The sequence below is a fragment of the Urocitellus parryii genome, chromosome 3 (assembly GCF_045843805.1).
Source record: "Urocitellus parryii isolate mUroPar1 chromosome 3, mUroPar1.hap1, whole genome shotgun sequence".
NCBI lineage: Eukaryota > Metazoa > Chordata > Mammalia > Rodentia > Sciuridae > Urocitellus > Urocitellus parryii.
Genome location: NC_135533.1, coordinates 17,993,996 through 18,008,388, shown reverse-complemented (window position 1 = coordinate 18,008,388; position 14,393 = coordinate 17,993,996). Strand labels below are relative to the sequence as shown.

Below are 14,393 nucleotides of genomic sequence, written 5' to 3'. Positions count from 1 at the left end.
TTCAGTAATATGTTATCAAAAGAGCTTTTGCTGTATCATTTATTATGAGGAAGTATAAGCATAATTGTTCAATATAGGTTTATTTCTTTTCATTACAGTCCAGAACTGGTTTCCATGATAACACGTTTTACAGATGAGCTGATGGAACAAGGATTGACTTATAAAGTCCTCACTCTGGTATCACAGATTGATGTGAATAATGAATTTGAGAAACTACAACGAGAGAGAGGTTTGGGCAGTGAAAAACATCGCAAAGAGGCAAGATGAGATGAATTTGTGGGTTGTTTGTATCAAATCTGAAACAGAGGAATCATGACAATTATAATACTTTTGACATAAGGCAAAAGAAAATTAATAATGCATTTCAAAATATGTAGTCAGCTCTATTCATTAGCATTGGTTTCAACTAGTTGTGCATGTATCATTCTAGTATTTGTTCTGAAATGAGCTCTTCAAGGAACTGGTTACCTCATATTTTTAAGGAATTTAAGTTTAAGGAATAAATAATAGGATTTATTCATAATTCTAGAAATAAGACTTAGGATCACTTGGATTCAGATAGTTTTATTTTGTTATCTTTGATAAAATTTTGTAATATGATCATTTTGTAATATGATCAGGGTTCCTGTAATTTATTTATATTGATAATCATATGTTTTTATTTTTAGGTTTCTGATCTTATCAAGGAGTGCAGGCAGTCTCTGGCAGAAAGTGTTTTTGCCTGGGCATGCCAGTCACCATTAAGCAAAGATGACACTCTCCTCCTTATTGGACATTTAGAACGAGTGACAGTTGAGGCTAATGGCTCACTGGATGCAGTGAATTTGGCTCTTCTAATGGCACTTCTATATTGTTTTGATATCAGTTTTATAGAACAAAGCACAGAAGAACGAGATGGTATTGAATTTTATATGTTTTAGTACGTTTGTTTTTAAAAATGAGGTTTAAAATTGTGGAGAAAAAATTCAAGAAAGGTAATATTTTAGCTGCCAAAATACACAATTGCCTCTTGTTTCTGTGTGTGCAGTTCAGCCTTATTTGAATGTTTAGATGTAAGATCATATTTAAGACTCACATTCAGTGGCAGAGTGCATGGTTGACACATGAGAAAAGTTAGGGTCAGTATCACAGCAACAAAAAATGCAGCTCCATTAGTTATTCCTACAGGATTGGTTTCTTTCCATATTTAGAGTGGACATGTTGAAGGAAGCATGTATATTAATACATGCTCATGAGTTGGTTTGATTGCTTCTTTACTACTTATTCACATTTTCAAACCTTTCAGGAAAACAGTTTGTTGACTATAATGTCAGTAGTATTTCATCTTTGCTGTTTGGTTTTTTTGTGAGATAAAAATTTTTGTAGACATTTGGTTTTTTTTTTTTTTTTTTTTGTACCAGAGAATGAACCCAGGAGCATCTAACCATTGAGCCACATCCCCAGTCTTTTCTTAAATTTTTTATTTTGAGACAAGATTCCAATAAGTTGCCTAGGGCCTAAGTTGCTAAAGCTGGTTTTAAACTTCTGATCTTTCTGCCTCAGCCTCCCAGTTTGCTGGGATTAGAGGCATGTGCCACTGTGCCCAACTGCATAAACCTTTTTGATTTTGCGGATTAGCGTTTATTTACATTTTAGAATTTATATGTAGAAAAAATGAGTGGCTCTAACTTTTTTAAAATTTTATATTATAAAAATTATTGAAAGTAGTGATATTAGAATTTAGAATTGGTTATCTGTTTTCTTCTTTCATTTTTTGTGTGTAAGTACTTAACAGTAGTATGTATGGTATGTCAGACATTAATATTAACTAGCCATAATTCTTTTTTGAATATGCTCAGATGTTCTGAGTTCCAGACATTATATCTTTGTGTCAAAAGTGAAAATTCATTTATGTGCTTTTTGGTAAAGTCATCTATTTTTATGTTTTCAGATATGATTCATCAGCTTCCACTGTTGACAGAAAGACAGTACATTGCAACAATTCACTCTCGTCTTCAGGATTCACAGCCTTGGAAATTACCTGGGCTGCAAGCCACTGTTAGACTTGCTTGGGCACTGGCATTGAGGGGAATATCCCAGCTACCTGATGTGACAGGTAAATTGTAGGTAATTTTATAATGAGAGACAGTGTATCAGTTAATGACATTTTGGGAGAAGTACTATCTTTTGACATAAATAAATATGAACATAAGTAGTCTATCTTTGGTCACTTTATAAAAAAATTATTAGCCAGGCATGGTGGCACGTGCCTCTAGTCCCAGTGACTCAGGAAGCTGAGGCAGGAGGATCACAAGTTAAAGGCCAACCTCAGCAACTCAGGGAAGATCTTTGTAACTTAATGAGACCCTTTCTCAAAACAAAAATTTTTTAAAGGGCTGGGGATGTGGCTCATTGGTTAATAGCCCTTGGGTTTAATCCCTGGTTCCAAAAATAATAATAATAAGGTATCCTTTAGACTTTAGGTAGGTAGCCTTTAGACTTTAACATTCATGTACAAACTCTTATTTTACAACTACACATATTCTTTTCATTTATATGTCTTTATTTCAATACTTTTCTGACATAAAATTAGCTTTTAAACTTCAAGTGGCTGTGATCATTAATCAAAGTCCTATACTATAATTTCCCATACCACATCTTAAGGGGCACTGTAGAATATGCTATTCTATTTTATAGTTTGCTAGAGAATAGTAGATAAGAATATGTTATGATTTATAGTTTTAAGTCCCAGATCTTTGGCTACTTAATCTTTTTGGTTTAATAGTCTCGTTTTTTGTTTTTTTGGTTTTTTTTTTAATAAATTTTAGTAATTAGGGCTATTAGATTGATGTGGGGGTGGGGTATTGAAATTAAACTCCTAAGCACATACTCTGCTACAGAGCTGTACTTCAGCCTCAAGAAATTGTAAACTATAAATGATGTTAATAATACTTAGCTAACATTAGTAACATAAGTGTCAGTATCAATCATAATAAGAAATTAAGAGAGTATTTTGTTCTCATTGAGTTTAATGCAATGGGTAGAATGCAGATTTTATTTCAAAATATAAAATAAAGCATATATCAAAACAGAAAGCCATCTATTCTGATGGAGACTATCCTGGCTTCTATATTTTCTTGACTTTTTTTCAAGGCAATGAAAGTGTACTTTCTATAACAGACTATGTATTTGGTGTCTGTGACAGCCAAGCAGAATATGTTACATAGCAGTTCTTTTCCAGTGCCAGATTGCCACAAAGTTACCTAACAATTTTATATTTAAAATTTAGAAGCAGTTACAAGCAATAGTGTATCTTGTTAGAAAAGTGCAGTACTACCTATGACATACTTTTAACAAAAATTTGAATCCATATCAAGCGTCTTTAGGTAGAACTACCAACTTTTAGTATATTCAGAAGAAGGAAAATAACCTATACCACTGGGATGCAGTCCCTAACCATTGTAGAAACTATGGGATAAAAGACAAAGAAAAAATAAAAATGATACATGGGGCTGGGGATATAGCTCAGCTGGTAAAGTGCTTGCCTTCCATGCATAAGACTCTGGATTCTATCCCCAGTGCCACAAAGAAAAAAAAAAAGATCAATGGAAGCCTAGAAATGTACGTTAACTGCAATATGTGGACTTTATTTGAATCCTTATTTAAAGCAAACAGACCATACAAAAGAAGCAAAGTAAAATCTTACATCGCATTGATAATATAATTATAAATTTAATCACTGCATATTTGACAGAGAAATTATTTTTGAAGATATGATAATGGTTTTGTGTATGTATATGTGTGTGTGTATATGTATATGTGTGTGTGTGTATGTATGTGTATATATATATATACACACATATATATATATATAAATACTGTTCTTTTTTTTTTTTTTTTTTTTCTTTCTCTATATTGGGAATTGAACCCAGGAGTGCTTTACCACTGAGCTAAAATTGCCGAGGTTCTCAATAAATTGCTGAGACTGGCCACAAACTTGTGATCCTCCTGCCTCAGCCACCTACGTAACTGCAATTGCAGCCTTTACAGGCCTTACAGACATAGGCATACATCACCTCACCTGGATTTTTTCAGTATCTTATTGAGTTGTATAAAGAAATATTTAAATGTTGAAATGTTAAAATATTGAGATGTTTGTCTGAAATTTTCTTCAATGTGATATTGTTGAAGAGAGGATATATAGCTGAAGTAAATTGATAATATTGAAATGAAATGATGGTCATGTTGAAGTTCATTATGTTTGTCTGTTTGTAGTAACTTAAATTTTCCAAATGTTAAAAATGTTGTAAGTAGGCCAGTTTATTGTAAAGATTTAGTTTTTCAGGTTTTGATCTTTACTCATTGGCTTGATGATTTTTTTCCAAATGACCAGCACGATTTCATTGTTATTAAAGCCTTAGCATCATTTTTAATATTTTACTGTTTGGTTAATAGCTCTCTGACTGTGTCAGTGTTATATTACACATGTCTAAATTAATTTGCATCACTTTTTTTATTATTATGAAGAGTATGTATTTTTATAGTATACTTTTTCAGTAATTCTTTGGAGTTTATGAGTTAGTTACAGTTATACATAATCTCATTTTAGTAAGTATAGCACATGATAGAAGGTTGGGAAGGTATCTGAAATTTGAACCATCAGCAGACCATTATGAGGTATTATATCTTGAGTTAATGACTTTTTCCCAATGTTTTTGTTTCTAAATATGTTTCTAGCTCTGGCTGAATTCACAGAGGCAGATGAAGCAATGGCAGAGCTCGCAGTTGCTGACAATGTTTTCCTTTTCCTCACTGAGTCTGTAGTAGTGTCAGAAAACTTCTATCAGGAAGAATTTTATGTTCGTAGAACCCATAATCTCATTACAGATTTCCTTGCACTCATGCCAATGAAGGTAAGAATAGCAATATAAAATGAGTAAAATGTAGTGAATGAATTTTGTAAAATAACTTTGTACTGATTGATTAGCTTGTTTTTTTTTTTTTTTGGAAACTAAAAAACTCTTTTAAGATAGACTAAGAAAATATATTTTTTTTTTGGCATTTCTGGAGGTTGATCTCAGGGCTGCTCTGTAACGCATGCAGCAACATCCCCAGCACTTTCTTTTGTTTTGAGACAGGGTCTCACTAAGTTGACCAGGCTAGCCTCAAACTTGCAGTCTTTGTCAGCCTCCTGAGTTGCTGGGATTATGGGAGTGTGCCACCTTGTCTAGAGCTCGTATAGACTAAAATTTGAACATGGTGTGTTGTAACTATAGTTGTGACTCATGAAAATGAAATAAAAGAGTCACCATTAGTCAAAAATAAACCATTAAGAAGGGATAGTTGACATTGAAAATGGTTTATAAGGAGAAAGTAGACAACTTTATTTTTATAATGATTTGGAAGAGGCACAGTGAGTAATCTTGTAGATAATTGTTTAGACTCTTGATCATGTATAAATGGGCCTCAGGATGTAAACAAGTAAAGTAATGGATTTAAGAAGCTTTAATGCAGTGTCAGCTTTTGAATAGATGGTTTGAGCTGTAACCTTGATCCAAAAAAGAGTTGTTGGAGCCATTTCTGACAGTTCCTTATTTTCTGTTTGCCATTTTGTGCTTAAGAAGTCATCAAAATGGTGGCAAAAAGTAAATATATGTATATTTTAAAACTGTCCCTTTGTATGTTAAAAAGAAAGCACCCCAGAGATTCTACACTTAAAATACATATTGGATTTCTAATACCATACCTTTTAGAAAACATAAAACAAATGGAAAAATTACCAAGAATGACAAAAACAGGGACTGGAGTTGTGGATCAGTGGTAGAGCCCTTGCCTAGCATGCACATGTGAGACATTGGGTTCAATCCTCAGCACCACATAAAAAATAAATAAAATAAAGGTATTGTGTCCATTAAAAAAAAAAGTGGCACAAACAGTCAAGGAGTGAAGTGTTTATTCATTACTTAATGAATCCAGTGTTCACGTTTCTCCTGTGATGCAGGTACCATGCTTAGGTATAGTGAGGAAGACACATAAAGCTGGGGGTATGCTAAGTGGTATAACACATGAAGAAGACCCTGGGTTCAATCCCCAACACTAAGGAAAAAAAAAAAAAAGTAGGAAACTTATTCCCTGTCAACAAAGAATTTATAGTCTAATTCATGAGATAAGATAGATACAAAAAAAATATAGATTGTAACAATAAGAGGTGCAATAGTAAATTACAGTGGTAAGGAATAGAATAGAGTATACCTAACAGATAATCTAAATGATAGTAACATCAAAGGACTTGATAGGTAGCATTAAGTCCTTTTAATGGTAACCTGTCAATCCTTTCATTTATATTTGTGGAATCCTTAGAAGGGTTAAGGTTTAAAATTATCTCCTAATTAGTAACCCAAATGAGTCTGATTATGAAAAGATGAAGGTTGAGAAGAATTTTGATAGAAGAATCATAAGTGGTATGAAATAAGGTAAACACTGAATTTACATAATGTTGGGATACTGGAATTTCTTTAATATCTATAGAACTGCTTAGATTATGGTTTTGTTTTTTTTTTTGTGTGAGGGAGCTTTGGCAGTTTGTAGCTGTCAGTAAATTTGTCTGTTTCAGGGCTGGGGCTGAGGCTCAGTGGTAGAGCTACATTCCCCTAGCATGTGTGAGGCTCTGGTTTGAGCCTCTGCACCACATAAAAATAAATAAAATAAAGATATTGTGTCCAGCTACAACTAAAAAAAAAATTTTTAAATTTGTCTATTTCATTCAAATTCCCAAGTTGATTAGCATAAAGTTATTCCTAACGTACTATATTGTATTTTTTGTTTCTATAGGATCTGTAGTGATATTTCCTTTAATTCCTGATATTGGTAATTTGTGCCTTCTCCCATTCTTAATTAACCTGGTAGAGGTTTATAATCTTACTGGTCTTTCTAATGAATTAGCTTTTAAATTTTTTTAGTATTTATTTTTTTTTTACCTTCTTTTTTTTTTTATTGGTTGTTCACAACATTACAAAGCTCTTGACATATCTAGTATTTATTCTTTAGATTTCGGCGGACACAATATCTTTGTTTGTATGTGGTGCTGAGGATCGAACCCGGCGGCACGCATGCCAGGCGAGCGCTCTACCGCTTGAGCCACATCCCCAGCCCTTTGCTTTGGGTTTAATTTGCCCTTTTCCTTTTATTTTCTTAAGGTAGAAGCTTAGATTATTGATTTGAAACATTTTCCCCCAATATAAACTTTTTTTTAGTACTATAAATTTGTCTCTAGTAATTGCTTTAGCTGTGCCACACAAATTTTAACAGGTTGCATTTTTTTGTTTGTTTCAGTTTCAATATATTTTCTAAAATATCCCGAGTATTTATATAGAAGTATGTTGTCTAATTTTCCACATGTTTGGAGGACTTCCCAGTTATTTTTCTGTCGCTAGTTTTTAATTCAGTTATGTTTTGGTAGGAGAACATTGTAATTTTTCAATTATGTTGACATTTGTTTTATGGCTCAAAATATGGCCTATCTTGATATATGCTCTGTGTATACCTGAAAGGAATATATGTTCTACTGTTCTGTGGAATGTTCCACAAACATCAATTAGGTTAAGTTGCTTGTTGATGTCGTTCAAGTCTTTCAGATCCTTACTGATTTTTCTCTGTACTTGTTCTATTGAACATTGAAAAAAGACTATTGGAATCTCCAGGTACATATAATTGTGGATTCATCAAGCTGTTTTGTTTTTGTTGTTGTTAAGAAGTAATTTGTTACTTCGGTGGGTATTTAGTTTACACAAATGTAAACAAAAGCAGGGCTACAATAATCTTTACAGCATGTTGGGAAATGAGCAGGACTACATTTGCTTGTTATAATTACTGTAGTGTTGTTATTGGTGGTTAGTATTTAGTTCCAGGGATGCTAAGTGTCTTGAATGTTCTGGATAATCCATCCCAGTGAAGAAGTATCCTACCTGAAATGTCAGTAGTGGCCCCATTGGGAAAACACTGGGTTAAACTCAACTTCTAAGCAGTGATAATTGTCTAATATCCTGATTTCAATATTATTATTCCATAAATAAGAAGTTCATATTAATCTAATAAATTTAATAGGTGAAACAGCTGAGGAACCGGGCAGATGAAGATGCTCGAATAATTCACATGAGTATGCAAATGGGTAATGAACCACCCATTTCTCTCAGAAGAGATCTAGAACACTTAATGCTCCTGGTAAGCCACTAATTATATTGAGTACTTTGTCATCTCTTTGTCCCTTCCTTATGTTTTTCCTTACTTTAGAAAATTTCACCTATCGTACTTTAAATCCACAAGTGAAATCAATACTATTGTATATTCTTATTTAAAGCATTTTTTTTTATTATAAGCATTTCCCACAGTCTTTGCTTATTCCTTGCAGATTGGTGAACTATATAAAAAAAATCTTTTTCATTTGGAGCTTGCCCTAGAATATTGGTGTCCCTCAGAGCCTCTACAGACTCCCACCATCATGGGCTCTTATCTGGGGGTGGCTCATCAGCGACCCCCTCAACGCCAGGTGAGTCTTTAGGCTTTCTACTTTTATATTCTGGTGTGGTAATTGGGAGTTTTGAAAATATGAAAGATGTTACTCTTGATGTTGCTATTTAATACAAAAGACCTCTAGTGTTAATTTTTAGAAATTTATACTTTTCCTTTATTTGGGGAAGTTTAAAACCATTAAATTCAAGTTCTAATCATTTTACAGGTTGTGTGTTAAATGCTTAGAGCCTAAAAAGGCAAGTCTCATCATTAGTTTTATTAGTATTTTAGTCTCTCCTCCAAAGGTGCAACAGTAATCAATATACATGATTTTAATCAAGTTTTAGGAGTAGGAGAGGTACAAATATTAAGGAGCAAGGCTTAGAAATTTTTAAAAATTATTTTAATTTAGTTGTTGTTATTTTATGTATTTTATATGATGTGCTGAGAATCAAACCCAGTTCCTCACAACCCCAGCCTTTAGAAGTTTTAATTGATGACAACATGCCTATGATAACTATTGGTAACATAGACAAGAGTTCCTTTTCCATCCTATATTGTCTAAAGTGTGAAGTACAGAAGTAAATAAAATGGATTGCCATGTCAGGATTTGTCTTTTGGGGACTTTTGGAGTAGAAGCTTTTATGCTGTATATTTTTTTATTTTTCTCTGCAGTCTGGGATCAGATGCTTTCTTTTATTTTATTGTATTTCTTGTGTTGTTTCAGTTTTTCCCCATTTGAAAAATGTTTCAGAGAAGGATGTATTAAAACCTTTTAAAGATTAAATTTTTTTTTCAGTTAAAAATTTCAAACATTTGGAAGATAATTATAATGAATACTTAACATCTTAATTTCACATTTTATGTTAACATTTTGCCATGTTTGCTTCATCTACTCCCATTATTTCTAACACTTATTTTGCTGGGATTTTTTAGAGGAAATTATAGTCTATATCACATTTCACTCCTTAATAATAAGTAGGATCTGTCTTAAAAATAAGGATATTTTCCTATGTCGTTATAAAACCTTGTTATACCTAACGCATTTAATATAATTTCTCAGATATCTATACATTTTCAGTGTAGTTCCAACTAATGAGTCTGAATTAATATTTTTAGTCATAGGTTTTAAATATAAGCAAGTAGAAAGGGAAAACTAATAAAAAAGCTTAATACAGCAGGAGTATAGGAGCATGGTTTTGGTGGGAACACAACAGTTGTATGTTTAGGTTACTGTCAAAATAATTTCTGATTGCTTGGTTTTCATACTAATGCAGTTGGCATTTAGGAACTTTGAGTTCTAAGTATACTTCTGAATTTGCTGGTTAATTTTGGATTAGTAAATTTCTTCAGGTGTTTTACATATTTAAAAATGGTGTTTAGGGGCTGGGGCTGGGGCTCCACGGGCAGTAGCACACTTGTCTGGCATGTGTAAGGCACTGGGTTCGATTCTCAGCACTATGTATAAATAAATAAAGGTCTATCAACAACTAAAAAAAAAATTTTTTTTTTTTTAAAAGGTGTATAGTCACGCAGTTTTTGTGAAACACGCCTACAATCATAGCAACTACATAAGCTGAACCAGGATGATAGTAAATTTGACTCCAGCCTAGGAAACTTAGTATGACCCTTTCTCAAAATAAAAAATAATTTTTTTAAAAAAAGGTCTGGGATGGGCTAGGGTTGTAGCCCAGTGCAAAGCGCTTGCCTAGTATTGCTGATGCACTGGGTTCAATCCTCAGCATCACATAAAATTAACAAATAAAATAAAGGCGTTCTGTCCATCTACAACTACAAAAAAAAAAAAAAAAAAAAAAGAGGTCTGGGAATATAGCTTGGTAGTTGAGTGTCCTTGGGCTCAATATTCAAGATTTTTTTTTCTTTTTTTTTTTGGTACTGTGAGTTGTACCTAGGGTTGCTTAACCACTAAGTCACATCCCCAATCCATTTTAATATGTATATTTTAAGAGACAGGGTCTCGCTAAGTTGCTGAGGCTGGCTTTGAACTTGCAATTCTCCTGCCTCACCCTCCCAAACTTCTGGGAGTTCAATATTCAGTTCTGCAAAAAAAGAAAAAAATATGTCTAGTCTTATGTTGTAACATTGAGATGTTTGGGGGGGGGGGATGCACTTAATTTCACAAAAATATTCTGTAATTGCATTAAATTGCTGATGACGAGCTTAAAAAACTATTTTCATAAATAGAATACCAATTTTGTCTTTTGCAAGGGTAAAATCAGAAAACTGGTTTTAGTTTATGTAGTCTTTATTAGCTTTATTAGCTAGTCCATGTTGCATTATAGTTAATATATGCTTTACTATTTTCTTTTCTCTGTTTCAGGTTGTCTTGTCAAAGTTTGTTAGGCAAATGGGTGACCTTTTGCCTCCAACTATTTATATTCCCTATTTGAAAATGCTCCAGGGATTGGCCAATGGCCCTCAGTGTGCACACTACTGTTTTAGCCTGCTCAAAGTCAATGGTAGTAGTCATGGTAAGGAAATTGGATGTTGTTTAAGTTTGTTGTTACACTCTTGAGTTTGGTATCCCACTGTTTAGTAAAGAAGGTTGGTTATTTTTGCTGGGTTTCTCCAAAGATATAAGTTATCCTTATGACAACAGAGGACAAGAAGCATGCTGGTGACACACTGATTATGGTCTCACAGATTTGGGAATTTTGTCATTCTCATTTATAGGTACAGTTCAGGTTAACAAATCAGAATAAGTGTAATATTTCAAGAACATAACTGGTATACAATGAAAAATACATTCCCTTTCCACATCTATTTTTTTTTTTTTATTTTCAAAAATACTTGTTTTTCTAAAGTTTTCTCTTGACCTTCTCCCAGTTTTCTCACTTCATTTTTAGACTAGGTCTGGTTAAATCAAAAACACTGGAAAAGAGATAGTAGTCATCTGGTTTGTCAGGTAGATATTATTTTCATTTTTAAATGTGAAGAAGCTGAGGTTTAGAGATGTAAAATAATTTACCCAAGGTGACAGGTCATTGGGGAGCCATGATTAGAACTGAGATCTGCCTGTCAGATCTACTTTGTCAGGGCCTCCTTGTTCTATATCCTATACTCTTGCCCCTACTGTTGTACACTAGGGGCAAAATATACAAAATAGCATAGTTTACAAATCTTGAATGTAATCACCTTTCTTTGGGAATTCAAGCTTAATATTTGTGGGTTATTTTGTGGGGGAAAGCAGCCCTGAATAGCTATATGACAGCACAGAACTCTTGTGGGTATTAAGCAGGTAACTGATATGCAAAATAATTAATATTTACATGGATATCATCCCATTCTTAGCCCTTAGGAAAGATTAATTCAAAATTCTAGTTTTAGAGGTGTGTTAACCCTTTTTCAACATACTACTTACCTGGAACAAGATTGCCTTTGTGTTATGACAAAGACAAAGTTTTTTGTTTTAAATTAATTTTGTTTCCATTTCTAAGCAAATGAATACAGGTTTTTGAAAAAATATTCTGTACTACCTTTCTTTACAGTTGAAAATATTCAGGGAGCAGGTGGTAGTCCTGTTTCCTGGGAGCATTTCTTTCACTCCTTAATGCTTTACCATGAACATCTCCGAAAGGATCTTCCAAGTGCAGATAGTGTCCAGTACCGTCACCTTCCTTCACGTGGCATCACCCAGAAGGAGCAAGATGGGTTGATTGCTTTTTTGCAGCTCACATCTACCATTATTACTTGGGTAGGTAACCAATCTACAGCATAAGCTTACTTATATTCTAGAACAGTAATATTTTAAGAGGTCAAACGTTTTCTCTTAATTCTTACCCATGTGAGTGATAAATTTAGCACAATATAGCATTCTGCCTTTAAGCTTTTTCTTTTCTTGTCCTGGTAGAGGGTATAAATTGTGGTAACCTTGTTCATTGGAATAATCTTGGTATGAAAATAATATCCTGAACCTGAACCAGAGTGGCATGTAAGAATGAGTTTTAGGTATGCATCCTTCTAGAAGGTTTTCTAGCACAAATGTAGTAATAATGTGTGTGCATACATAGAGAATAACTTTAATTAAAAAGAAAGGCGATTTACGGAATTATTATTTTTTATCCCCATAACAAAGCATTTTACTAGGTACAATCAGACTTATCTTCATAATATTATTTTCCAACTTCTAGAGCAAAGTTAAATGCTCAGGCTGATGTTTTCTCTGGAGGAAAGGAATAGTATCTTCTAGCTTTTTGGTTTTTCTAATCATGATTAATATTATTAAATGTCAAAATGTCAAGTTAGTAATTTATATTATTGAAAATGAAGAGATAACTTGATACTATATATGTCTATTTTTTCCTCTGAAAAAGGCAAGTATTTATTCATTCATGCATGATACTACACTATGTTTTTCCAGAGAGGATTTAAAATGCTGAGATAATATTTATAAGACCCTAGCAGACCATTTATCTTTGTAGTATTATTTTCCATACTTGGATCATCAAAAGTAGTTCTTCATAGGCTGCTGCTTCTCTGTTCTTTACATTGACCATACTATCAATTTGATTTGATCCACTGGTAGACTTCAAGCATGCATGTTAGGCTTATCTTTGTTTAGTATGTATTAAATCTGTCAGGGCTCTCTATAAATGCTAGCAGTTAAGTGATTGCTGGTTATTTTCCTTTCTTAGCTTTTAAAAATGGAAAGCTGAACTTGGGGATGTACCTCTGTAAATTCCAGCCTAGTGGGGAAACTGAGGCAGTTGAATCACTTGAGTTTAGGAATTGTTGCATGGGCAACAGAGTGTCTAAAGTAAAATTGAGACGTCTTTTTTTGTGTGTGTTCATTTCTCAGAGTGAAAATGCTCGTTTGGCTCTGTGTGAACATCCTCAGTGGACCCCTGTTGTGGTGATTCTTGGGCTTCTACAGTGTAGTATTCCCCCTGTTCTCAAAGCTGAACTACTGAAGACTCTCGCAGCTTTTGGAAAGTCTCCTGAAATTGCTGCTTCCCTCTGGCAGTCATTGGAATACACTCAGGTAGTGTTATGAACTCCCTTATTTGTATTATTTGGAAAGTGAGCTCAAAAACACCGTAGAAGCAAGAGCAACATGTTAACTTATGCTATGTCTTGGACTTCTCAATGAGAAAGTTATGGTTTGGGGGCCAGGTACAGCATCAGAAACTAATAGGCCTGGGTTTTTCTCTTGAATTAGTTGGTAAGTTTATTAGGTTACCAGAGACTGGTTTTTCAAATACATTTTTGAAGATCTTGTTTTTCAATGTCTGTAAAGATAGGTGGATAGATGGATAGATAGAGATAGGTGGATAGCTTTTGTAAGCCTTCATAAGTCATATAAACACATTAAAATGGGAAATGTCTGTTTTTCTTTCCTATATCCATCTTTCCCTATATCAGAAGAGTGAAATATCTGTGGAGGTTGTTTTTCTATTAAAGGGCAGCACAAGTTTGCTATTTTTGTACAGAAATTTTAACAGTAACCAGAGAACTTTTTACTGATAGTCACGAAGGCTTATTGCCAGGAACATAGTTTTTGTGCTAAAATGGGCATATAGCAGGATTTTTTTTATTTTTGCACACTAAGGAAATGTACTTATGCTGACATGGGAGGGGAAATATATGGGTTATATAATATTTGGAGTCTTTTTCTCTAAATGCAAGCTCCATTGGAGTTTTTCTATCAAGTATATTCTCTATGTGATAATGTGGAAAAGAAAAATTAGGATATGCCTTATAGAAATATCCCTAAGAAAATTGTTAGATGGAATATGTGTTTTGTCCTAGGAGCAATACAACATAAATGAGCCTGTCATTATAACTCATTATTTACAGAAGCATCCATTTTAAAGTAGTATTCTAGAGTAATTCTAACATATGCTTCCTAAAGATGTGAATTGTACTTTATTAAAAAAAGGAAAACA

General features: G+C 33.4%; 1 protein-coding gene and 1 long non-coding RNA gene across 2 annotated transcripts in view; both read left to right on the top strand.

Annotated features, from left to right (window-relative positions):
- LOC113189665 (uncharacterized) overlaps positions 1 to 14,393 on the top strand; it is a 173,128-nt gene that overhangs the window by 89,613 nt on the left and 69,122 nt on the right. The window lies entirely within an intron of this gene.
- Nup205 (nucleoporin 205) overlaps positions 1 to 14,393 on the top strand; it is a 68,765-nt gene that overhangs the window by 11,152 nt on the left and 43,220 nt on the right. The window contains exons 5-13 of the mRNA XM_026398568.2: positions 99 to 258; positions 669 to 897; positions 1,931 to 2,095; positions 4,717 to 4,892; positions 8,083 to 8,199; positions 8,387 to 8,524; positions 10,829 to 10,979; positions 11,997 to 12,202; positions 13,307 to 13,489. Of these exons, the coding sequence (XP_026254353.2) occupies positions 99 to 258; positions 669 to 897; positions 1,931 to 2,095; positions 4,717 to 4,892; positions 8,083 to 8,199; positions 8,387 to 8,524; positions 10,829 to 10,979; positions 11,997 to 12,202; positions 13,307 to 13,489 (1,525 nt within the window). The remainder of the gene's footprint in view (positions 1 to 98; positions 259 to 668; positions 898 to 1,930; positions 2,096 to 4,716; positions 4,893 to 8,082; positions 8,200 to 8,386; positions 8,525 to 10,828; positions 10,980 to 11,996; positions 12,203 to 13,306; positions 13,490 to 14,393) is intronic.